Source organism: Neovison vison, chromosome 13, assembly GCF_020171115.1.
Source record: "Neovison vison isolate M4711 chromosome 13, ASM_NN_V1, whole genome shotgun sequence".
NCBI classification, from domain to species: Eukaryota; Metazoa; Chordata; class Mammalia; order Carnivora; family Mustelidae; genus Neogale; species Neogale vison.
Window position 1 is genome coordinate 105,621,862 of NC_058103.1, and position 24,244 is coordinate 105,646,105.

General features: G+C 48.2%; 1 protein-coding gene across 4 annotated transcripts in view; it reads right to left on the reverse strand.

Moving 5' to 3' along the window:
- Window positions 1-24,244, reverse strand: part of DAPK2 (death associated protein kinase 2) — a 118,807-nt gene that overhangs the window by 46,193 nt on the left and 48,370 nt on the right. For all 4 annotated transcript variants that reach the window (XM_044229884.1, XM_044229880.1, XM_044229883.1 and 1 more), the window contains exon 3: window positions 5,612-5,833. In XM_044229884.1, the coding sequence (XP_044085819.1) occupies window positions 5,612-5,833 (222 nt within the window). The remainder of the gene's footprint in view (window positions 1-5,611; window positions 5,834-24,244) is intronic.

A 24,244-nucleotide genomic window follows, 5' to 3' on the forward strand; every position in this document is an offset into this window, starting at 1 on the left:
GGAGGAGCTGCCCTAACCCTCTCAGCCATGCCTGTCAGGGACTGGGGGTAATGAGGATGTCTACATGCTCACCTCGCTCTGAAGAGCAAATGGGCTGGTGCTATAAGGAAGGCACACAGCCCAGCGACCAGCATGTCAGCACTCCACCAGCAGGGCTTCCGCCATGAGGTATTGTTTGTCACATGTGGTTAGTGTGGGAGAAGGCGCTGGGGATGCAGTGAGGCTTGGGAAGGGCCTGGCCAGGGGAGTACGGGAAATGAGCAAAGGCCCAGAGACAGGGGCGGGAGTGGGGGTATGCGTACAGGGCATGTATGTGGCAGGAAATCCCTGGGCGCCGGCCAGCCTTGGAGGTGAGGGGCATGCCTGCTGGGGCGCTGGTTCTGTGGTTGCCTAGCACGTCACTCTCCACCTTAGTCTTCTCTCATCTGTCAAATGGGGTTAAAAATATCTCCTTCTGGCAGAGAGATGAATGTCAGAAAGAAGACCCTGTTCCTGCTGGGGTGTGAGCTTCTCAAGGGCAGGAGTCATGATCAGGTCCTCATCTTTCTGGCTAGTGTCTGCCGCATAAGAGATGCTGAGTCAATATTTAGAGAAAGTGGGGGTGGTGGTAAAGGGGTGGAGAGAGCCCGGGAGAGGCGCCAGTGAGATGGCGCCCAAGAGCTTGTTGGCTGCTAGAGCCGCACTGCCCCTCTACTTCCTCAGCTGGGCACAGCCCGAGGTGGCTGCCTCAGTGTTGGGATGAGGCTGGTGCATTATTTCTCCATGTGTCTCGGGGGTGAGGCCATTCTCTGCCCTACCACCTCCTGGGCAGGTGCTGGAAAGTGGAGCCTCCTCTTAGCTGCTGAAGGAGTAACCCTGAGTCCAGTCAAAGAACCAGGACAGTGGTCCCAATCCTTCCCTAACATAGATCCAACCTTCCCCTGAGGGTATGGCATGGGAGAGTACCTGGGCCTGGCTTTTCTTCTTGCAAAACAGGAATGAGGATGGGGTGCCTGGGCGGCTCAGTGGGTTAAACCTCTGGCTTTGGCTCAGGTCATGATATTGGGGTCCTGGGATCAAGCCCCGCATTGGGTTCTCTGCTCAACAGGGAGGGTGCCTGCTTCCCCTTCTCTCTCTGCCTGCCTCTCTGCCTACTTGTGATCTCTCTCTCTCTCTGTCAAATGAATAAATAAAATATTTTTTTAAAAAACAAATTTTAAAAAAAAGAGTAAAAAAAAACCAAAAAACCCAGGAATGAGAAAAAAAAACCCAGCCTATGGCCCCCAGGAGTGGGAAATCTTGCTGTAGGGTTGGACAAGTGCTATGAGACCCTTGATGAAGTCCTGGAAGTAAACACCACACACCATATCGTTGTCGGGCATGCCAGTGGTGGAAGGGCATTTGACTCCAAGTCTACTCAAAGTTTGCCACCTGTGCTTCCCCTGAGCATTCTCTCCCTTGAAACTCACATCCCCCCAGAGGGGTGGATGGAACTTCTGTCCTGATTTTTCAAATGAGGAACAGAGGCCCGAAGAGAGTAAGACTTGCCCAACATCACACAGTAAGTCACAGAACCAGGATTCAGAACCGCATCTTCTCAGCCCCAGTCCACCATGTCTTTCTCACCGCACTGTCTCCACATTATAAAGCCTGACTTAGTGCCATGAGGAAAGCTCAACGCCTCCCCAAGTAGTGGGCAGTCCTCTGACATCCCTGTTCAGTCGCATTGGATCCCTCATATCACGCTATTGTTAGCTGTCTGTCTTTCTCCCCAGCTACGTTATCTTCACTTCCACAGCACCTTGTGTAACAAAGGCATTCAATAGAAGGTAGGTGGATAAAAGAACAAAGGGGGAAAAGCATTAAAACTCTCAGCATGATATAGGATATTCCATATCATACAGAAGTGACACCATGGCATCGGCAAGAGACCTCTCCGGAGCCCTGTGCCCATGTTCAAATCCACAGCGTCCCCTCTTGCTGGCCCTTGCTTTCTGTCCTTCCAGCCCCTGCTAGGTTCTGTGAGGCTGCTGCCTCAGGCATATCCTAGCCTTCTTACCTTAAATAGAAAGCTCCCTAAGTGTGAAAGAATCTCATGATAATGGGAATGTGTCCTAACACCCAGAGCCAACAATGTGAAGGCCCAGGCTGGGTGAGGACTTTGGGAGACAGTCATCAGCCACTCCATTTGAAGGTGTGATCTGGGCAGGAGACCGGGTAACCCATGGTCTCCTTCGGATAAAGGAGGGAATAGCCACAGGAGTCCCCAGACTACCCCCCCACCCCGAGAGTCCTGGAAGGGTGGAAGACTGATGAGGTCACCACGGTAAATGTCCAAGTCTGGACACCCAGGCTGGGGACACTCACATCAGTGCCCTGGCAGCTCTCCTCAAGGTTTTATTCATTTTCCCCTTAACATAGCTTTTCCCAAGGGCTTCTCAGCCCCCAAACCTCTTTCCTGGAGCTTCCTGTCTCCTACCAAAGGTCTCTCCTCTCACATCCCAAAGCTCTTTAGCTTAAAGATGAAAAGCAAAACCTAATAGTCTGAGCCTCTTGTCCCATCCTCTCAGCATCCCCAGGATCAGTCCCTTCCGGGTCCGCTGATCTCCCTCCTTGCAGTTGTTCTGCCTGCTGGAAACACTTTCCTGACTGGTTTGTGAACGTGCGCTAAAACGACCTGCGTGGGCAGTGATTGAGGAAGGATGCTGCTAGAGCTGCTCAGGCCCAGGAAACAGCACTCAATCTGGGGCACTGGGAAGCACTGCCGACACGCTGGGGCGCTCTGCCGGGTCATTCTCTCCAATGCAACTGTCCAGGTCTTGCTTTCCATTCGCTGGGGATCTGGGAGGTACGAGAACCATCAGGGGCTTGGATGGAGGGCCTGTCCAAACTCCCAGGGCTGACTTATATTTTCCAGAGCACACTCCACATATGACATGAGTTAATCTACTGAGATTTTGAAAATATTCTTTATGGTATACAGAAGTCAGCTTATATGGCAAAACCGAATCCTTCCCATCTTTGCCTTCAACAGTCCTGACTGGAGGCAGCTGCTGCTAAGGAGGTCATGGATGGGGGAACAACAGCTAAAAGGGACTCAAATCGGGGCTGGGCATGTCCTCTGAGAACCGGTCACTTTAATAGAAAGCAGAGTGTGCCAGGCACCGGACCGCAGTTGCCGAGAGGGGCAGTGGGATTGGGGTAGACCTATCCATAAAACCTGCCATTTCAACTGGACAGGCAGGCACTAATACTCATGTTCCAGCACTGGGCAAACCCACTGACCTATTAGGTTACCATGAGGACCGGGCTGCCAAAGGCTGCTGAACAGCCCAACAGGGGTCACCAAGTCCAACCATAAAAAAGCCCACAAAAAGTCTTTCTCTGTCAGGAGATCCTCCCTCTCAGACCCCAGTGAGAGCAGTGAGACAGCTTGAAAGAAAAGAAGGAGACAGAGAAACTCTAAGTACACAGAACGGAGCAAGCATGGCAGCTTGCGCTGGTGACAACCAGTGGTATGGACAGTGACAGCTCACTAGAAGAGGGCACATCACTGTCACGGACCAGGAGCCTTGCTGGGAGAAACAGAGACATCTCAAGAGCATCCTAGACCCCAACTCCTAGGGTTTTACAAACAGAGAGAAGCAGGTGATTTCCCCTGCAATTAAAGAATAAAATTCTTTCATTTTATGAAAATGATCCCCTTCCTGGGGACTGATCCAAAAGGATTATTTCAAACAAACAAACAAACAAAAAGGTGGGAAATTATGAGAAGAAAGTTGTTTCATGGCCATAAAATCTGCAATGGTTAAAAGCTGGGAAATAAAAACCAAATGTCTAACAATAAAGATACACGAGTATGTAATTCAATGAAACGTGATAACACTCAGTTAAAAGAAAAAACCCTTTTTGTGAAATTATGCTAACTGAGGGGGGAAAGTAGACCAAGAAATTGTACAAGTACAATGATTGTATACAAACAGATAAAGACGGAGAGAATCACAGAAAAACATAAATAGCTATGTTTGGGTGGTAGGATTATGAATGTAATTTCTTTTCAGTTGCTGGAAAGTTTTTTTAAGCAGTGGCCTTGCCTTCCCAGCAGAGATGGGCTTCTCACTCTGCTGGGAACCAGTGTGCCAACTGCCCCACCTGAGCCCCGCAGGATGCCACATCTCGGGCTGTCCACATGGCTGACCACACCTGCAGGACACCCCCAGGCTTGCTGAGTCAGCAGAGGCATTTACCAGCTAGTGTGACTGGCTGAGAAGACCACGGGAGAGACATGAAGGACGCTGGAGTGAGAAAGGAGTAGCACGAGTGATTTTATGCATTTAAACAGAGAGATGCATAATTTAAGCATCCAATGCAAGAGTATGCAAATGACCATCTGCTATGTAAATCTATATCCTGGTACTACAAGGGTTTAGCTCTCAAACTAGAATTATTTCAAATGTCAGGTGGTCCACCCAACCTGTAGGCAGGCGAAGGGTGGCTGCCGCATTTATGGATGAGAGCTGAAGCTCAGAGGAGGGAGGTGACTGGCCCAAGGTCACAAAGTCAGGGATTACCAAAATAAATGCTACCACCCTTCTGTTAACCGGCAGATGCATAGATGCCTGTGAGGCTCAGAATATTCCCAACACGGGTCTTGCTGCTTGACTGGACACAGCCATTGTGCCACAGTCCAGCTCAAACTCTGTTGTCTGACAGAGTCCCATCTCCACATTCCATGGCCACACCTCTGGAGGGACACTAGACTGTGACATCTCCCCCCATGAGGCTGGCATAAGGCCATCCCACCTCACACTCATCGCTGTCCACGCAAGCCTGTGGACTCTGGTCCTGGCCCCGCCTCTTTCTGGCTTTGGGACCAATAAGCAACCTGGCTTCTCAGTGTTCTTGTCTGTAAAATGGGAAGAATAAGAGCTTCTGTTTGCTAAGATTGTTAGGAAGATTAAGTAAGGTAATAGAAGTGCTCAGTATAGTGAATACAAAGTAAGCCCTCCAGGTTAGTAGGACACTTCCCTCAAGAGTCTTTGTGAGAACTGAACAAGACGCAAACATGAGGCACCTGACAAATAGTTGGCTTACCATAGGGGTGGGGCGCTCTCAATAACAGCTATTATTAGGATAATGAAGGCATCAAACAGCACAAATGCAGACATTTTTTTCTCAGGAAAGGGCCGGAGAAGGGCTCTCTGGGACCTGGAGCATGACTGCTTCTCTCCTCCTCACAGAGAAGACCCCTCCCAGATTGCCTCTCCTTCCCTCCCACCACTTTCTTACACCCTATCCCCCACCGCCCCCACCCCCACTCCCCCCCCCCCCCCCCCACCCCCGCCCACCGCCACGTCCTCCCCTGAGCTCTTCAGCGGGGAAATGACCCCAGCACCAGCCACTGCTTCCCTTTTATCCCCAGGGTCCAATGAAAGCCAGACCTAGACTCTAGCCCTGTCCCCACTACTCAGCAAACCCACCTACTTTGATCCAGATTGCAGGGGGCGGGGGCGGTAACCAAGGGAAACAACCCTCCGCTGACTTCATCTGCTTGCTACTGACCTCTGGGACCTGTGGCTGCACCATCCAGCACCCTCCCCGCCCCCACCAGGGGTCCCGGGCACCCACTCACAGCTCCAGGATGAGCACCACGTCGGTGCGGTTCTCGAAGACGTCGTGCAGCGTGATGACGTTGGGATGCAGCACCTGCCGCAGGATGCTCACCTCCCGCTCGATTTCTTCCCGACTCACGCCCCGCCGGCTGGCCCGGCTCTGCCGCTTTTTTATGAACTTTGCCGCGTACTCCAGCCCCGTGCTTTTCTCTCGGCACTTCTTCACAATGGCAAACTGGCCGCTGTGGGGGACACAGACCGGGACAGCTGGGTTGTTACTATGTCCATCCAGGAAGTGACCCAGTTGCCAGCCCCCAGGTCACACTAATTCAGAGTCATGCTGCAAGGGTAGGACAAATCATGCTACCAGCCAGCATCCTCACCTGCCTGTTAACCGTGGCTGAGATGGGGGAGGTCCTGGGCTTCCCTTTGGTTCATACGAATCCTTCACCTTTACTAGGAATGAATGTTAGTATTGTCATTCCCAGTGTACAGATGTGACCACTGAGGCCCTGGAAGGTTACTGATTTGATGAGGATGACACAGCCTCATCGTTCCTAAATCTCAGTTAGAACTGGAGTCCAGTATCCACTAGATAAAACCACAGGGACCAGAAGCTTGTATTATGTCATGTAAAGTTTAAAAAGGAAAAACATAAAGATCAGATCGGCATGGTCAAAGTACTAATGGTAACAGTTATTTATTTCCATCCTTATCTGGATACAAGTACAAATCCATCGATTTATAACTGTGATATCTCCATATTCCCTATATTCTTATTCTACCTTTGTTCCCAACCTCCTCCCAACAAATAAAATCTCAATGACCTGATCAAAGCAGGTCTACAGTAAGAGAGCAGAGCCAAGCTGAGGGTGATGCCCTTAAAATAAGGGCAAGGCCAGAGGACATGCTGGCTGGGTTGGTGGGATACTGGTGGAGGCCAGGTGGATGGAGGCAGTCTCACACTGTTAATAACAATAAGTGGGAGCTCGCCATGGTGAGAGGGCTAATGGGACCACAGAGTTGTAAAGTGTTAGAAAACTGATGCGAGGAGAGGTCAAGCGACAAGTGTGAGATCATCACAGAGTCAATGGCCAAGCCAGGGGCCCAGCCCACTCTCCACAAAGCCACTAAGTCGTTATAGAAGTCGAGACCATGCTTAGTGCCCTTCAGGTTTGAGCCTAGAAATGCTTCACTCTGGAAACCAATACAGTAACCATGAAATGGTGTGCCTCCCAATGGCAGGTGGCCCTGAGCCAGCTTCTCTGAGTGCTCCAAGGACAGCCCACTCTACAGGGAAGGGCAGCAGCCTTCTGTTCGCCATCTCAGATCAGATGGGCAAGGCAGGTTGGCAGCTTTAAGTCCCCGGAGACTACCCAGTGGTCGCCCCCTTCTGGGGTCCTCCCACTCTTCTTCCATCATTTTCCACAAGTGCCCCATGTTTTCTCACCCACAATACCCACTTCTTAAGATAGAACTCAGAAAGTGTTCAGGTTCAGTTTAATGGCTTAATAAGGGAGCACCATACTCCACAGACAGAATGTACTCTCTTAGTGGCTCTGGGGTAAGAGTTATGCACAATGAAATTCTCCAGATATTTGCCTCAACCTCAGAAAATAGCTTCACATCTGAACCACTCCATTCCTAGAATAATTCTCAGTGAGAGAGCCTTCAAAATAAACTTAAGTGGGGAAAAAAAAAAGTCAAGTAGAGCAAGCAAGGAATAGATATGCCAACACTTAAATAGCATTCTATGGCAACCACCTTAGAGACGTCACCAGACGCATATTCCCGTAACTCTCCATCCCCTCATCCTCCATTCACTCAGAACTGTCTGAGTGTCTGCTCTGTGCCAGGCCCTGTGCGACAGAATAAGGGGCAGGGACCAAAGGCACAGACAACAGGTACAGAGGAAGCTCTGGGGAAGGAGAGGGTCCTGGGAGCTGGTCTAGGCTGGGCAGGAATGGCTTTATGGAACCAAATTTATATTACACTGTCTACTAATTCTAAAGTTTCAGCTATTTATGCCATGAGTATTGGCTCCTAGCTGTCTACACACTAGGGGTTGATGCGGGTGGAGGGAAGCCAGGCCTCTCAAAGACAGAGTGAACACAGTCAGTGAGATTTCTAACACAGCTGGTCCCCTGGAGCTACTTTGGGCCTCAGGGACACTGGGTCCCTCAGTCGGAGGCAGCAAACACCTGACAAAGCTTCCAGTCCCAGGCAACTGTAAGTCTCAATGTCAGGATGGCCATGTTTTTCTTTTCTCTAACATCTCAGGGGCCTGGCGTCAGCAGCCCTCAGGGCAGGCAGGGCTCACTCCTTCCCACTGACTGATGGGGAAACCAAAGCTTAAGGATTTTAAGCATTTTGTTTAAGCTCACAGAACACAGATGTGGAGGCACAGAATCTTTGTAAAGCTGAGAGAAATATTTCTAAGTCAACTTGAGAAAGCTCCACCACTTTGACTTATGAGGGAAACAGAGGCATTTTCCTGTATGACATGACTTAAAAATTCCTCAGAGTCTCAAAAAAAGCAAATGAGTGTTTGCTTTTCCTGGCTGAGTTTTCTCCTTGTTGAGAGCAACTATGGATGGCCATGAGAGGTGACTGGGGGAGGGGGGGGTCAGTCCTAATATACAGGCCATTTCCTCCCACCTCACTCACTATGGGGAGTAGGGGAGGGAGGGAGAAGAAGGTATTTTGAGAGTGGGTGAATAATGAAGCCAAACACCAAAGAACACCACTCATCTCCCCTCTCTTCCTGGGGGAGGGGTCCTCCATTCAACCTGACCTGGGGAGTCCAAGGGGAGCCCAAGGAGAGCTTAGGCCACTGATGCCCTTCTTGGTGGACCATTACTGGAAAGAGGGGAGAATAGCTCCATGAGGGCCAGCACCTAGGCTGAGAGGTTTGGGCAGCAAAAGCAGCACTCCAGCACAGACAGGCCTGGACTCAGGAAACTTACGCTGTCCCCTGCGGCAAGTGGCTACCTGCTCTGAGAATCAGTTTCCTCATCTGTAAAATGGGAATCATGACTTCCTACTAGGGACTCGTGGTGACTGGAAATATCTGCAATGCTGGCCCACAGTCAGGTCTAATGGATGATAGCTATTCTAACTGTTACCGGTTTACGCTCCTCTGAACGTCAAGCTAGAGGCACCATGGAAGTCACTGATCTACATGGTGGGCAGTGTGTAGCCAGGGAGTCGGTGTCATTTTTAAAGTCCTCCTCATGATTCTAGTGCATAGCTAGATGCAGGGATATCTTTGTCCTAAGCAGTTAACCAACTCTCTTGCCCCTTCGAGGAGTGGTTCTCAACTGGCTGTACACAGGAATCACCCAGGGGACTCCAAAAGTGGCTACCTGGGTCTCATCCCCAGAGATTCCCATCTCCTGGGTCTGGGTGGGCTACCGTCTGGGAACTGAGATATTTAAAAACCTCCCAGGTGACTGGTGCAAGCGGGGGCTGAGAAACCCACTTACCACAGTCTTCTGATTCTCTGCATTTTACGGAAGAAGAAACCGTACTGCTATTACTCATTTTATTCCTTGTCCTTTTCAGTATTCATTACCTTCTCTCTTGGTTCTTTGATCTGACATTCAAGGGAAGGAGGATGGGGAGTACGTGAGGGAGGGAGAAGAGTGTTGTCTCTCCCACTAGGGCCATTTCTTTCTTTTTTTTTTTTTTTAAGATTTTATTTATTTATTTGACAGAGAGAGATTACAAGTAGGCAGAGAGGCAGGCAGAGAGAGAGGAGGAAGCAGGCTCCCTGCTGAGCAGAGAGCCCGATGCGGGACTCGATCCCAGGACCCTGGGATCATGACCTGAGCCGAAGGCAGCGGCTTAACCCACTGAGCCACCCAGGCGCCCACTACTAGGGCCATTTCTGCCTGACAGGTCTGGTGTTGAACTGCTCCAAATCAAGACAGAAGATGACCCTAGGCTTTGGGGGTACCAGGAGTAGAAGTTTACATTCAGGCTCACCCTGGTCACTGTATCCACAGCAAATGCAAAAATCAGAGTGGAGGTGTAAAAAAAAAAAAAAATCAGAGCAGAGATGCCTCTCTGTTATGCCCTGTTGACTCATGGATGGGCCCTCATCTGTCCATTCAGATGTTCCAAAGCCAGGGGCTCAGGCCACACAGCACAGAAGTTGCCCAGCTAGGCTATGAGGGCAAAGGGTAGGCAGTGAGGGCCTCTCTAGGCCAGGTTAGGTTAGGACAGAGCCACCCGGGGTGCCATCCAGAGAGGGAACAGAGAGGAGCCACCCAATCTCTAATGAAAATCATTACCCATATTAAATCAGAAATTCTGGGAATGCTGAAACATTGACACACATGTGAAAAGCATGCATATTCCAATCCTCCTGCCTCCCCCTCCCCCACAACATTGCAGTCAATACCCAACCCATGGTCTCACACTGCAAAGGGCCGGCAGTCTCCTGGTCCTGCCATCAGAGCCTCATGGGCTCAGGCAAGGCACTGCCTTCTTGGTTTGTGTTTCTCCACCTGCCCCCTGAGGTCTCACCTCAGAAACCTTCAGTCAGAAAGCTCCAAAGAGCCCATGACAAACTGAACAGAAATAAAGCCTTTCCCTTTATTCTCCACATGGGTTCTAGTCAGAGCCCTACCCCCGACCTGGGACAGCTCAACTCCCTGGGCTTCAGTTTCCTCCCTTGTCAAGCAGGGGTGAGAAACCTTGGCCTGGCCATGTCACAAGAGAAGTCATAAATGGTGCCTGAGAAAGGACTTTATCATCTAGCACTGTAGAAGAACAGGAGGCATGGGGCAGAGTGTGTGTTTGTGTGTGTGTGTGTGTGTGTGTGTGTGTGTGAGACTCTGAGCCTGGGGCTGGACTGAAGTCACGTAGCACGGTTTAGTGACGGACATGCAATCCACCAGACACAAACTAGCCTCCATAATTCTGCCAGCACACTCTCCTGTAATTAAGTCAGGAACACACCCCTCTTCCCAGCCAAAGGACTCAGCTCCTCACTCACTCAGCACCCCAGGAAGATGGAGGAGCCTGCATAAACAGCGAGACAGATGGGCCTCGTTCAGCAACTCAGCAGGGCCCAGGGTGGTACCCCACAAGGATGTCCTATTGTCTGCCCAGGAATCAGATGAAAAGGCATGAACCTAGAACAGTTTCTCGGTGCTGAAAACCATGTTATCTCTCCAATACCAGCTTCTCAACTTCATGAAGAGCCTGGCTTGATCACCCCCAAATTCTTCACTGCCAAAGAAGAACATCCTGAATGTGACCCAGATCTCACACCATTTAGATTTTGTACAGCAATGTGGATACCACGACATTGATATCCAGCTTTTCCCTTTATAAGCTAATTTTATATTTATTCTCTCTTTTAATATTTTCAGGTCTCCTTCATAGGTCCATTTCACAGAAAAGGAAACAGAAGCTTAGGGAAGAAACTTGGTGGTTGGGCCAGGGAGCCAGCCCTGAAAGCTGGGCTAGGACACAAAACCACATCTACTGACTCTAGCTTCGGTAGTATACCAAGCAGTGGGGAGAGGGGCCCACTCCAGAAAAGAGGAGTATTTCATCACTGATATTATTTAGAATTGCACATGGACAGTGAAAATTAAAAAGCAGACTTTTTTTTAAAAATTTTATTGTTGGTGTTCATTTTCAAAAGAAAATGCACCAATCATGACCTGCCTCCAAGAGACCCCTATCTTCCATGGAAAGCAGCAGCCAACCAGACTTGCTCTGGCACGCTGCTAAACATGTTTTGTAAGGTCTAGGAACAGAGCGGACCTAACTCAGTTCCTTTCTCAGTCAACTGTAAAGTGTCCATGAGTTTAGTAATCTGACCCAAAGTCACCAGTGTATTAAGGTAGAGATGAGGCAGGGCTTCCTAGAACGTAAATCCCGGGACGAGACGTCATGTGTGTGGAGTGGTAGTGAATGGGAAGTGTTCCAAGGCACAGGGATGTGGAGACCTGGTTCCTCCTCCTACTTCCCCCAAGGGGTCACTGTAGTTCCTCTTCCCACACTGCAGAACAATGAGCCACCATTCCTTTGGAATTACCCTGTAAGTTTTCAGGGTCAAGGAGCAGGTATAATGCTTAGATGCTTCCAGTCAAGACCTTCCCAAAGGCAGCCCAGCAGGTTGGGGAACAGGCCCTTGAGCTAACATATCTCCAAGGCATGGGCCATGGGGCATCTGGGGAGCTCAGTTGGCTAAGCATCTGACTCTTGATTTTGGCTCAGGTCATGATCTCAGGGTCCTGGATCAAGCCCCACATCAGGCACTGCGCTCAGCATGGAGTCTGCTTGAGGAATTTGCTTGAGGTTCTCTCTCTCCCTCTGCCCCTCCCCAGTATGTTCTCTCTTTCTCTCTCTCTCAAAATAAATAAATTAAAAAACAACAACAACAAAAGGCATGGGCCAGGAGCAGGTCAAATCTGTAGTCAGTAGGAACCAGATCAGCCTGATCCCAGAGGACACACACCCCATTCCCACAACAATAGCCTGCCTGGGGATGGTGTCATGGAGCCCCCCAACTCCCCTGTCTGCCTGACCACCTTTGACTGTGGGGCCTCTGTGGCTGCCTCTGCCTCTTATCTCCCTCCCATTACCAACACATCTAACTCCTAGCCAGACCACTTCTAACTCCCATGAACAAGATCCTTCTCATTGCCTTGGCACTCAACCTATTCTTATCTCCTCTACCCTAGCCCAGGATATAGAGTCCAAAGATCTGCATTCTACTTCTGCTTCTACCTTTAGTAAATCACATCCCTGTGTGTAATATAGACATAAGAATGTCCCAGTGTCACCAGATTGTAATAAGAATGAAATGAGACTGTGTATGAAAGCACTATGTGCTTTCGTAACTTCTCCGTGGAAGTAAATTCTTTTTTCTTTCCAGCCAATAGACTCTGGTCCCCAAGTTCCAACCCAGCCTATCCTTGAAACTGATTCAGCCCCAATGAACTGGATCCTCAGATCCCAGCTTAAAAACAGATAATGCTGGGGAAGGCCATGGCAGATAAAAAGCAGGGTTCCCATGTAATGCCCGCATCCAGGAAGACAGAAGACACCTGAGACATAGTTACTCAAGGGCCAGGCAAGAAATTAGAGAGCCAGGAATCCAAAATAGGGCGAAGAAATATAAAGTTGCCAGAAATCAGAGCAGGAAGCAGGTCGGAATTCTGGGCCACAGAGATAAGGGTAAGGAGCAAAAATTTACCAAAAGCCAGGTGGGCAGTGTGTCAGGAACTAGGTGGACAAGCAAGGAGTACTAGGCACCCAGGAGCAGCCTCCAAGCCAGTCTGAGGCGAGCGGAGACTCTGGAGTGGACAGAAACATCAGCACCAGAGATGCAAACACCAGAGCACCCAGAGCCCTTCAAATGGCCGTTTCTGCCAGCTGGCAAGACAAGCCTGCGGGCCGATGAACCCGTTTCTCCTCTCTGACCATGTTGCCAAAGTCTTCATAGTCTTCTGACATTGGTGCTTAAAATTTAGGTGAAGTGTGGAACCCTCTCTCCAATACATCTTGCCCAGAAGCCCAATATGTAAAAAAGATAAAAAGCAGTACTTCTTTTTGGGAGGAGGGACACTGGGAGCCCACGGACTCAGAGCCCACACCCTGATGCCTAACAGGCTTCGTAGAACCCCGAGAGCTCCAGGAAACACAACTGGAGAAGTACCCTGTACAACGTGAAAACATGCCCTTTGCTGGTCCCCAAACATTTCCAAACTGTAAGTGGGGGAAAAAGAGAGTGAGCGAGAGATAAGCAGAAAACACTGAACGCTTCTCAAAATTATCTGGTCTTTCAAGAAGTCACTCCACCCAAGCCAAGCTCAGGGTCAACCAGAGGATAAGAGGATAAGAATCAGGGACCAGGGGCGCCTGGGTGGCTCAGTGTGTTAAGCCGCTGCCTTCGGCTCAGGTCGTGATCTCAGGGTCCTGGGATTGAGACCTGCATTGGTCTCTCCGCTCAGCAGGGAGCCTGCTTCCTCCTCTCTCTCTCTCTCTCTGCCTGCCTCTCTGCCTGCTTGTGATCTCTCTCTGTCAAATAAATAAATAAAATCTTTAAAAAAAAAAAAGAATCAGGGACCAGATCAGGGAGCTGAGCCCTGACCTACCAGTGGCCTCCAGCCACAGAGTCACACGTGTCTGCTCATGCTGGCCAATGGCAGCTGGGTTCACAGGTTAGCTCACTTGATTCCCTGCAGGCTAACTTCCTTCCTCTGGCCTGTTTTGTTTACTTTTTTTTTTTTTTTTTTAATCCTGTCAGAAAAAAAACACCTAAAGCCTGAAAAGGAAGGAATTGTTGAGCACAGCCAAGTCAGGCTGAGGTACGATTACTTTTCAGAATCTATTTTTAAGTATAACCACGTTTTGGTAGTGCTGTCAAATGAACCTGAGCCCACAAGACCAAGACATGAAGTAAGTGAGACCAGATTTAAGCTGGACTTGGCTATCCAGAGAACAGTTTTGACTGAAAATACAGCTCAGTGTCCTCTGGCATATCCCCTGGTGTAGAGCCTAGGCTCTGGATGCCGACATGATGTGGGTTACATAATATAGTGTTGGGCTTGGAGCCTTCCACACACTCACCTCCTATCTCCCCAACCCCATTCCCCACCACCATCCATCTGAGGGCCCATTCCTGTCTCCATCCCTTCTCTCATTCATTCCTCCATTCCTCACTTGTCAATCAGTGTCCTGAGTGCTCTAAGCATAACACATTCCACAACTTGAAGGACTTATAGTCAACTGGGGAGATGAAACACACATTAAGGAAAAAAGAAACACAGCATGGGTGTGTGTAAGAGGAACATGTGTCATGGTCAAGTGAGTGGGCAAACAGAAGCTGCAGAGAACTACCACCTGACAGGGAGGGGGGTCAGGTAGAGCCCTGTGGAGCTGGCAGGATTTGAACCAGGCCTAGCAGAAAAAGCTGGATCCAGACAGGCAAAGGGGAAACAGTTCACCAAAGCTGGAAAAGCAGAGAGGGGGACACGAATGCTGTGTTCTGTGGAGGCCCCAAATCACCACCTCTCTACCTCACTGCCTTGCTGGCGAGTGGCCACTTTGTCGAGAACATATATCAGAAGGCTATGCTTGCCCTTTCCTCTCCTCTGTGGGAGCGGAAGGAAGGCAAGAGTAAAAGGTCAGCAGACAACGATGTTCACTTAGGCTGGGCCCCCTTCTCACCACCTGGTTCCTGACAATCAGATGTACATTTGGTTTGTGAAAGAACTTCCACAGAATGGGTCACTTAGCTCGATCCTAGAAACGTCAGCCCATTGGCTTTCAGAGTCTGGCAAAGCCCAGACTGGACCATAAGAGATGAGAACTTAAGTGTGAGCTCACTGTGCAGAGCAAGAACAGCACTGCCAAGGAAGACAGAAAAATCCAAGATGGCTGAGGTTCTGCCATTCCTGTGGGAGTACAAGTTCATCCTCAAGAAAGGGCAAAATAAGTAGTTTATCTTCTAGAATCCCCTCGAGTGCAGAGTTCTGTGCCTATCCTGTCTCCTGTGAATGTTCACCTCCCCGTGGCCCACATTGCTCTGGGATCCTTTCCATAACTCACAGAAAGTGTTAAAGGATTCCCAAGGATTCATCTGACCTCCTTCCAAAGTAACACGTTCACATTTTAACAGCGTCCTTGACCAAGGGGGACTTTAGGACCACAGAGAGCAAGTGGAGAAATTCCTTGGAGATAAAAAGGTCTTTCCACTTTCCTAAAATTCACACCAAGTAAGTGGCTCTACAGAGAACTGACTATGTGTGTCTGTGTATGTGAATGTGGGTGTGTGAACGAATCATGACCAGTTATTTCTTGCTGGTTCTCTTCTGTACCTCTGGATCCTAATTTTTTTTTTTAGATTTTTAAAATTTATTTGAAAGAGAGAGAGAGAGAATGAGCAGGGAGGAGGGGCAGAGGGAGAGGGAAAAGCAGATTCCCTGCTGAGCAGGGAGCCTGAGGTGGGGCTCCATCCCAGGAACCTGAGATCATGACCAGAGCCAAAGGCAGACGCTTAACCAGCTGAGCCACCCAGGCGTCCCTGTCTCCCTGGATCTTAATGTCCTAGGAATTCTTGTTGCAACTTCTTCATTGATACACTCAGTTCCTTGTCATCCTCTGTTTCTCAGAATTTCGGCGAATTTTTTCTCCCAAAGTTTGTTTCCTTGCCATTACTTGACAATGGCCCAGATCACATCTCCCAAACACTCAAGGATAACTGTGGGCAGAGCACAAGTTTAGGAGTCCTGGTTCTGTTACCAACTACCAAGTTCTCTTCTCTCTTGGGGCCTCAGTTTTCTTTTCTGAAAAATGAAGACTTAGACCAGATGCCTCGTTCAGGTCCACAGGGATGGAGGTAGCTCCACCCCAGCTGGCTCTCTTAGGATTCTCTGATGTAGGTCAGTAAGTCACATGGATCTATCCTTTTGAGATACAGATGGTAACTTCTCGGTTTCCCATAACACAGGGCCCAACCATGCATTGAGGCTACTGAGAATTATCAGTCCCGTGTTGACCAAATAAATTTCCAAAGAAAGAAGAGGATTAGGGTTTTCGGCAAGAAAAACAAATCTCAGGCACTCTTAGCAAGATGCCCCTATACCATCTTTATATCCAACAAAATGCTGAACACACCAAAGGCCAAAGGTATGTCTATAGCAAATGATCTAGACCTTAGCCCTTGACGGCTAACCAGCCCCTAAGAACCTGGAGAGTAAGAACTCTCACAGACCCCACTCAGCACTTAGCACTCAGCACACAGCAGGGAGGCAGCCAGGGCTTGCAGAAAGGAAAATTTTTTTCATTTTAAAAAATTTTCTATTTAAATTCCATTTAGTTAATATGTACCATATTATTAGTTTCAGGGATAGAATTTAGTGATTCATCAGTTGCATATAACACCCAGTGCTCATTATATCAAGTGCCCGCCTTAATGTCCATCACCCAGTTAGCCCAACCACCACCCACCTTCCCTCCAGCAAGGGGGATTGTTTCTTATGGTTAAGAGTCTCTTATGGTTTCCCTCCCTCTCTGTTTTTGTCTAATTTTATTTTTCCTTCCCTTCCCCTATGTTCATCTGTTTTAGTTCTTAAATTTCACACAGAGTGAAATCATATGTATTTGTCTTTCTCTGACTTATTCCGCTTAGCATCATACCCTCTAGTTCTATCTACGTCACCGCAAATGGTAAGGTATCATTAATTTCTGATGGCTGAGTAATAGTCCATCTTAGATATATACCACATCTTCCTTATCCATTTATCTGTCAATGGACATCTGGGCTTCTTCCGTATTTTGGCTATCATGGACATCGCTGCTATCAACTTTGGGGTACATGTGCCCCTTTAAATCACTATGTTTGTATCCTGGATAAACACCTAGCAGTGCAATTACTGGGTCGTGGGGTAGTTCTGTTTTGAACTTTCTGTGCTCGCTTCGGCAGCACATATACTAAAAAAAAAAAATGTTTTGAACTTTCTGAGGAACCTCCATACTGTTTTCCAACCTCCAAACGGGCTGCACCAGTTTGCGTTCCCACTAACAGTGTAAGAGCATTCCTCTCTCTCTCTGCATCCAAATGGCCAACAGACCCATGAAAAAAAGCTCAACATCACTTGGCATCAGGGAAACACAAACCAAAACCACAATGGGATACCACCTCACACAATGACTAAAATTAACAACTCAGGAAACAACAGATGTCAGCGAGGATGCAGAGATTGGAGAAAGGAAGATTTAAATGGAGGCAGCAGGAAGTGTGGTGAAGTGATCACCCACAGCCAGCCCTCAATGTAGCAGAAGCATTACTGGCAGAGTCACTTAAAAAAGAACATGTTCCTGGTATTTTTTTTTTTATTATTACAAAAGCAGCATGTTCATTATCTAAGAGAAAAGAAAGCAAACACAGAAAAGCACAAAGAGGAGGCTAAAAACTCCTTAATCACGCCTTCCTGAGACAATCATTGTTATTTGGTGTTTGCTCTCTGGATTTTTTTCAGTGCATCACATAGTATTTTCTATTGGTTTCTTAATTTTTTTTTAACATAACGGGAATGATACCTTAAGTACTATTTTGGAACCTGCTTTTTTACATGCTTCACTTAACAATATATCCACTTCACATTTTCCTACATAATTAAAAATTCCTTGACTACCTGATTTTAAATGGCTACCTAATAACCCATTTTACAGATAAACTATGGTTTTAAAAGCAAATTCTTAATTTTGGACATCTATTTTACCTCCAACTGTTAATGTAATTAATAACACTGTTCTAAATACCCTTACATATAAATCTTTGTATATGTCCCTGATTTTCTTTCCTTAAGATAAATTCCAGGAAATAGAGTCCTTAGCCAAAGGTTATGTACATTTTTAAGGTTTTTCATGCTGACAAATTATTCTCCAAAAAGACTGTGCTACGAAGATTCCTAACAGCCATAAATATTGTCAACCCCTGCATTTCCCACTATATGCATCTCGCCAAATACCGGCTCATTACTTTTTTCGGCTTTACCATCTAGATACTCGAAAGATGAAATCGCATTTGTTGTTTTAACCTGAATGAAGTTAATTAACTTGTAAAAAGAAGGTAATTGACTTGTAACTGATTATTAGTGAGAATGAACATCTCTCCCATGTTTATGGGTGATCTGAACTGCATACTCACATATGTTTTGCTAATTCTTCTACTGGAGTGTTGGCCTTTCTCTTAGTGTTTACAAAAGCTCTTTATGTATTTGTGGTATTCATTTGTCACATACATTGCAAATATTTTCCCCAACTGATTGGACTGTCTACAGAGGAGTTTCAGGTCTTCTCAGCATCGCGTGGTGTTAACCAGTTTTTCCCCTTTACCTCTCCCTCCCCCTGTCACTTCAACCACCCAGATGCTGTGCTTTAGGGGCACCATGAAGGGAAGTGGGTTGAGCCCTGGGGTGAAACTCTTCACTTGGTTGGTTACCTAGGGACCTGATTCAGGCTATACCTTCAGACTCACTGCGCAGGCCCAGAAGAACCACCGCCATCTCTCATCCCCCACGCGTCCTCCTTTCCTCGAAGTCACCTCACTTTTCCTCCTGGCAATGCCCCCTCCCTGTAGGGGAGGCTGTAGGAAGGCATGGCATCTCAGAGTGAGCAAGTCCTAATGCAGAGTGGGCCTGGTGCCCCCTACAGAGGTCACAGCTGCGGAGTGGCTGGCACAACAGACCTTGAGGGACACAAAGCATCTCTCCTGTCCCCTAATTATCCATTATGTCATTTAGCATCCTTTGTCCCAGGATACACCTAATGGCTTTCTTTCAGAAATCAGCTCCATGAAGATGTCTGGCTACCCTGAAAAACTGATATCCTTCTTCATTTCAGAAAATGAAAATGACATTACCTTATTTCCTTTTTGTTATCTTGGTGGTCAGTGATGACCACTGTGAGGGCCTAGATCTGGGGTGTATTTCCTTCCTCCTTCCTTCACACCAGTGGTTCTCAGACTTGGGCATATTTCAGAATTATCTGGGGAGCTCCTTTAAAATACAGATGCCCACTTGTGCTCTCACTCTGTCTATAAATAAATAAATAAATAAATAAATAAATATAGAACTAGATAGAGAGGTAAATAAATAAATAAATAAAATCCTTTTTTTAAAAAATGGGGAGCCTGGGTGGCTCAGTCAGTTCAGCGCCCAACTTTGGGTTTCGGCTCAGGTCATGACCTCATGGGTTGTGAGATCATGTGCCCTGCCAGGCTCTGCACTCTCCATGAAGCCTACTTGGGATTCTCTCTCTCCCTCTGCCCCTCCCTCTGCTCTAAACAAACAAACAAACAAATAAAGTCTTTCAAATGCAGATCCCCAGGCCTTGCCACAGATTTGATAAATCATAATCTTTGGAGGGCATGTGGCTTTTGGATCTTCTACCTCCATTTTCCAATTCTGTCTATGTGCCTCTTATCCTATGTTGTCTCCAACGCCAACACACATGAACAGGAAGAACTAACTGTAAGTGGTTCTGTGTCACCATCCCTCCAGCAAGAGAAAGACTGAGCTGGGGAGCACACCTGCAAAGACAGAACTCGGCCCGTTTCACAGCCTCCAAACTGTTGAAGGTTCAAGACAGAACCACCCAAATACTTAAGGTTCATCCCAACAGCCAAGCTGATGGGTCTCAGAGAAGGAGCCATTTCCCTCAGGAATAAAATGGTGACGCTTCCATCCCCCTTCTGTCCCCAGCTCTCAGGTGGCCCATCCCTTCTTCCCCACCCTCAAAGGGATTTGACTTTAGGTCCACACCCAGTCTCCCACACGCCTGGAGGTAGGGTGGGGGTGGAGGAACAGGTCCAAGGCCTCTTGGAAACAGATTTCTCTCTCAACCCTCCTCCCTTCCCTCCCTGTCTCCTGAGCAGAAGCCAGAAAACTCTGCTGGGCAAGTGGCTCAGAGTTGCGGCTTTGCCACCTCCTGTCATCACCAACCCCAATTACCAGCTACCTGGCGCCCTCGAGGCTGCCACTCCTTCTCAATTCCTCTAACTCGGCTGCTCTAAGTCAGCCTGGCATGTTGCCTCTGAACCTAATTGTCAGAACACAGGAAGGGTACGGGTCACATCTAATGTGATTCATTTTTACCTCCGTCAAGCCAAACTGCAATCTAGAACAGTCCCCCAGCCCAAGGCCCTCTAAAAATCCACCTGCCAGGCAGGCCTCCCTCACCAGCCATTTCAGTGCGGCCTTGTCCTTGCGCATGTGACCCATGCTGGAGTCACAGTGGACCAGAGGTTAGCCAGCAGGGCTCTGAGGGAGCAGGGGGCTCCGATCCAGAAAGGACCCCCAGAGGACACCAGCCCGGTTCTGTTAACTAGCTGGCTCTGGAGACTTGGGTGGTTTCTTAAGTTCTCTGTGCCTCTGTCTCTTCCTCAGTAAGATGTTATGACAGCCACCTCCCAGATAAGGATTACCCATACTGACAGATCTAAGGGCTCAGAACAGCTTGTGCTGTATGGTAAACATACAAACATTGAGGTCAGAACTATGACCTCAATTTTAGCTCTCTGGGCTTCAGTTTCCTCATCTGCGAAATGGAAAGAATACACTTAAGTTGCAGGACTGCTGAGAAATCTCAAGATTGCGTGTGCCAAGGAGCCTGGCATAACCTTCTTGCCCGGTGAACAGTTTCTGAGTGTGAAGGATGAATAAATCAGACAATGAATATCCTGATTCAGAGCAGATGTTTTCCCCCATGGTTGCAGGCTGCCTTTCTTGCCCCCTCAGGATCTCATAAAATCACTTCTACTCTTAGGGAAATAGGCCAACAGAGCACTCACCCGTCCCCACAAGGGTCCCACACGTGTCCCACATGGGCTGCAGACTGGCCAGACAGGTACATTCTTGGCTTATCTTGAGAGCTGGCAGGTTCCAGCTTTCCCTCCAGAGTAGAGTGAGAAGCCAGGCCACGTCTAGACCCATCAGAGCTCAGGAGAGCCAGGGGACAGACTGTCTCCCTTGGGTCTTCTGCCACTATACCATTTTCTGCAGGTCAGGGCTCTGAGGGGTATCCTGCTGGACTCTGTGTCTAGCTGGTGAGCTTTATTTACACACAGAGGAGGGTCCCCGGATCACCAGAGCTCTCTACCTGGGTCCCTGGGTCTCTGTTGGGTGGCCCACCCCCAGAGAAGGCCCTGGGGAATTGCCAGGGAGTGCAGGCAAGAGGGCTGTGATTGTCATGACTGTGGCAACAGGTGCCCTCTATGTACCCAACGCAGCATTCACCACAGTTCTTCCTGCCCTGGGCTAGTCTGACTGTCTCCTTTCCTGAATCCCAACTGCCATGCCTTACTCCCATTCTTTGGAAATATAAACTCCTAAGAGGCAGGGACAGCAGTGTCTTGCTCACTGTTGTGCTTCTGACATTTATCAATGCTCAGTGCATGTGAGTTGTGTAACTGAGTCTGGAGTGTAGGCACCAGGGACATCGAGAGGCAGCGGGAGCAAGAGGCAGGTCCCGACTCATGTAAGAACTACAACATATTCGAAGAAGGCACCCTCGCCAATCTCTCTTGTAAACATGCTGTGTGTCTCCTCTCCCGTGCTCTCTGAGGATAGAGCTGTTTTGTCAAGCCCTTCTTTACCTTCAGGATGCCTAAGCTCACACGGGGTACACAGTAGGTGCCTCTTTGACACACACTAAACTCAGCTCAGAAGCATTTCATGTATACTCTGCTGACAACCCACCCAGTCCCTCTCTGTTCTGTAAGGAACTTTCTCATGATCCCAGCAGCAAGTAAGATGGATAGTAATTTGGTCAATTCCCCTTCCCCTCCAGCCGAGGAATTATCTGACCAGGCTGGGACCAGGGTCCAGGTCAATCCACAGGCCAGGTGTCAGACCCCACCCTGGCCAGGGCACAGCTGGGGAGTGGGAGGGACCATCCTGCTCCCACAGCTGCCAACAGCTGCTTCTCGTGAACTGCAGGGTCAAACCATGGGGGAGAGGAAGGACCCATCTAAACACTCAGAGCTTGTCCAAGATCACAGAGCAATTCACAAAGAAGCAGCCTGAGACCCTGGGCCTCTCAGCACCTGTTCGGTGACTTTTTAGGATGGCAAGGATTTCCAAACTTTTTCTGGTAGCAGAGCTCTTTTTCTTTTCATTCTTTCTTTCTTAAATTTTTAGCAAAGTAAGACCCATGACTGTGGCTAAATAAAAAAAAAATTGCACACAAGGCCTTAGAGTAGAATCTCTCTCTCTCTCTCTCTCTCTCACACACACACACACACACACAGGAAAGCCCCATAAGATTCAGCGGGAAACCACACACCATACCCTCTACAGCAAACTTCCCTTTACAACGCAGCCTCCTGCTTTTCGCTACAGAGGCAGAGAGAACTTCGCTCCTTGCACCTGCAACCAGGTATGCCTGAGTTTTGTCCCCACAGCTCCTCCCACACTCAGACTCCTGAGGTAGCAATATCCATAGTGAAAGAGACCTCTACAAAGCCCTAGGCTTTCCTTTGGCTGCGGCTCTGGTGAGACAGAAGTAGGAGTCCGCCTGTGTCACAGCTCTTAAAACCATAAGTAACGAATGGTTAGTTCGCTTAGCAGTCATGCAGGCCTAAATTAGTTGAATTAGATTACTTTCCTACCAATTGGCAGAATTCAGCCCTGCTGGGGAAGAAAAAGGAAATTTTGATGCAAACAAGAAGAAGGGGTGAACTGTGAGTGGGGAGAATTGGGGTACCCAAGAGAAAGCAGGATAAGATGGGCCCTGCAGAGGAGGTGTTTGGGGTGCCAGAGGTCAGCATGAGGGCACCCAGCTGGGACTAGAGGGTGACAAAATGTGTCAGAGGGATGCAGAAAGAAGTGGGGGAGTATCCCTATTGCTTACTCCTCAGTCCTTCCCTTCTCCAAAACACTTTAAGTTCACATTTTTCAACCACCTCCAGGACTGGCAAAGTTAAAAGTTCTGGTCTGCATTACATTATGATTCTGCTGTTGACCTTTGGATGGTGAAGGTGGGAACTGGCTCATTCTGCTCTCTCTAGATCACTGCCCAGCCATGAGGAAATGCAGCTCGTCACCTAGATAGGACAGTTACCCTCTGAGATGGTGCAATCCTCCTTCCTTCCTCCTCCCTCCCCCAAGCATTCATAAGGCACATTTTCTTCCTCCAAAATGCAGAGCAAAGACACAGTCCAGGAAGATAACAGCCTGTTCCAGATGGGGATAGGAAGGAAAGAGGGGCAGACAGTTGTAATCACAGCTCTCAACACAACCTTCCTGGAAATCTCCCTCCCAGGGTCCTGGGCTGCACTTCCTCTCCTTTGCTCACCACTGAACCCTGTACCCCCGAGAACATTGCTCCTCATAGTGAGAACTTTGGACCAGCAGCATTAACTTCACCCGGAGGTGGTTAGAAAAGCAGAATTTCTGACCCCATGCCAGCACTACTGAATTAGAATCCGCATGTCAATATGACCTCCCATGTGAGTCACCCACATATTAAAGTTTGAGAAGCAGTACTTTAGAAAAACTTACAGCAAGTCCCCAGTCTACTACTTAATAGAATCCTGGGTACCCCAAAATTCATTTCATCGAGAAGGTTCTGGACCTTCTTGCTGGAAATCTGGACCTAGGAGATTGTTTCATACTTTGGTAAAGGCAGAATGGTGAGCAAACACAAATTAATAAATATCCGTTGAATGACTTCTTTCTTGAATGATAATAATAAATGAGAAAGAGTAGCATTATGATTTACAAAGTGGTTTTATGTGTCTTCTCTTATTTCATATTCACCAAATCCCTAAGAAGACCCTGGGGACAGGTATTTCTGACTCCGATTTACAGACGAGGAGCCACACCCGGGGGTCTTGAAGAGAATGACACTGACAGCCTCCAATGTCACACTTAGGAGCCAGATCTGGTGGAAAGGTCACGGCTCAGCACGGACTAACCATACATAGTGTTTGGAGGAAAGGATGACCTGATTTTAAAAAATGTTTTAGTAACAAAGTTCATCAGAAATTCCTTTTTTTTTTAAAAGATTTTATTTACTTATTTGACAGAGAGAAATCACAAGTAGATGGAGAGGCAGGCAGAGAGAGAGAGAGGGAAGCAGGCTCCCTGCTGAGCAGAGAGCCCGATGTGGGACTCGATCCA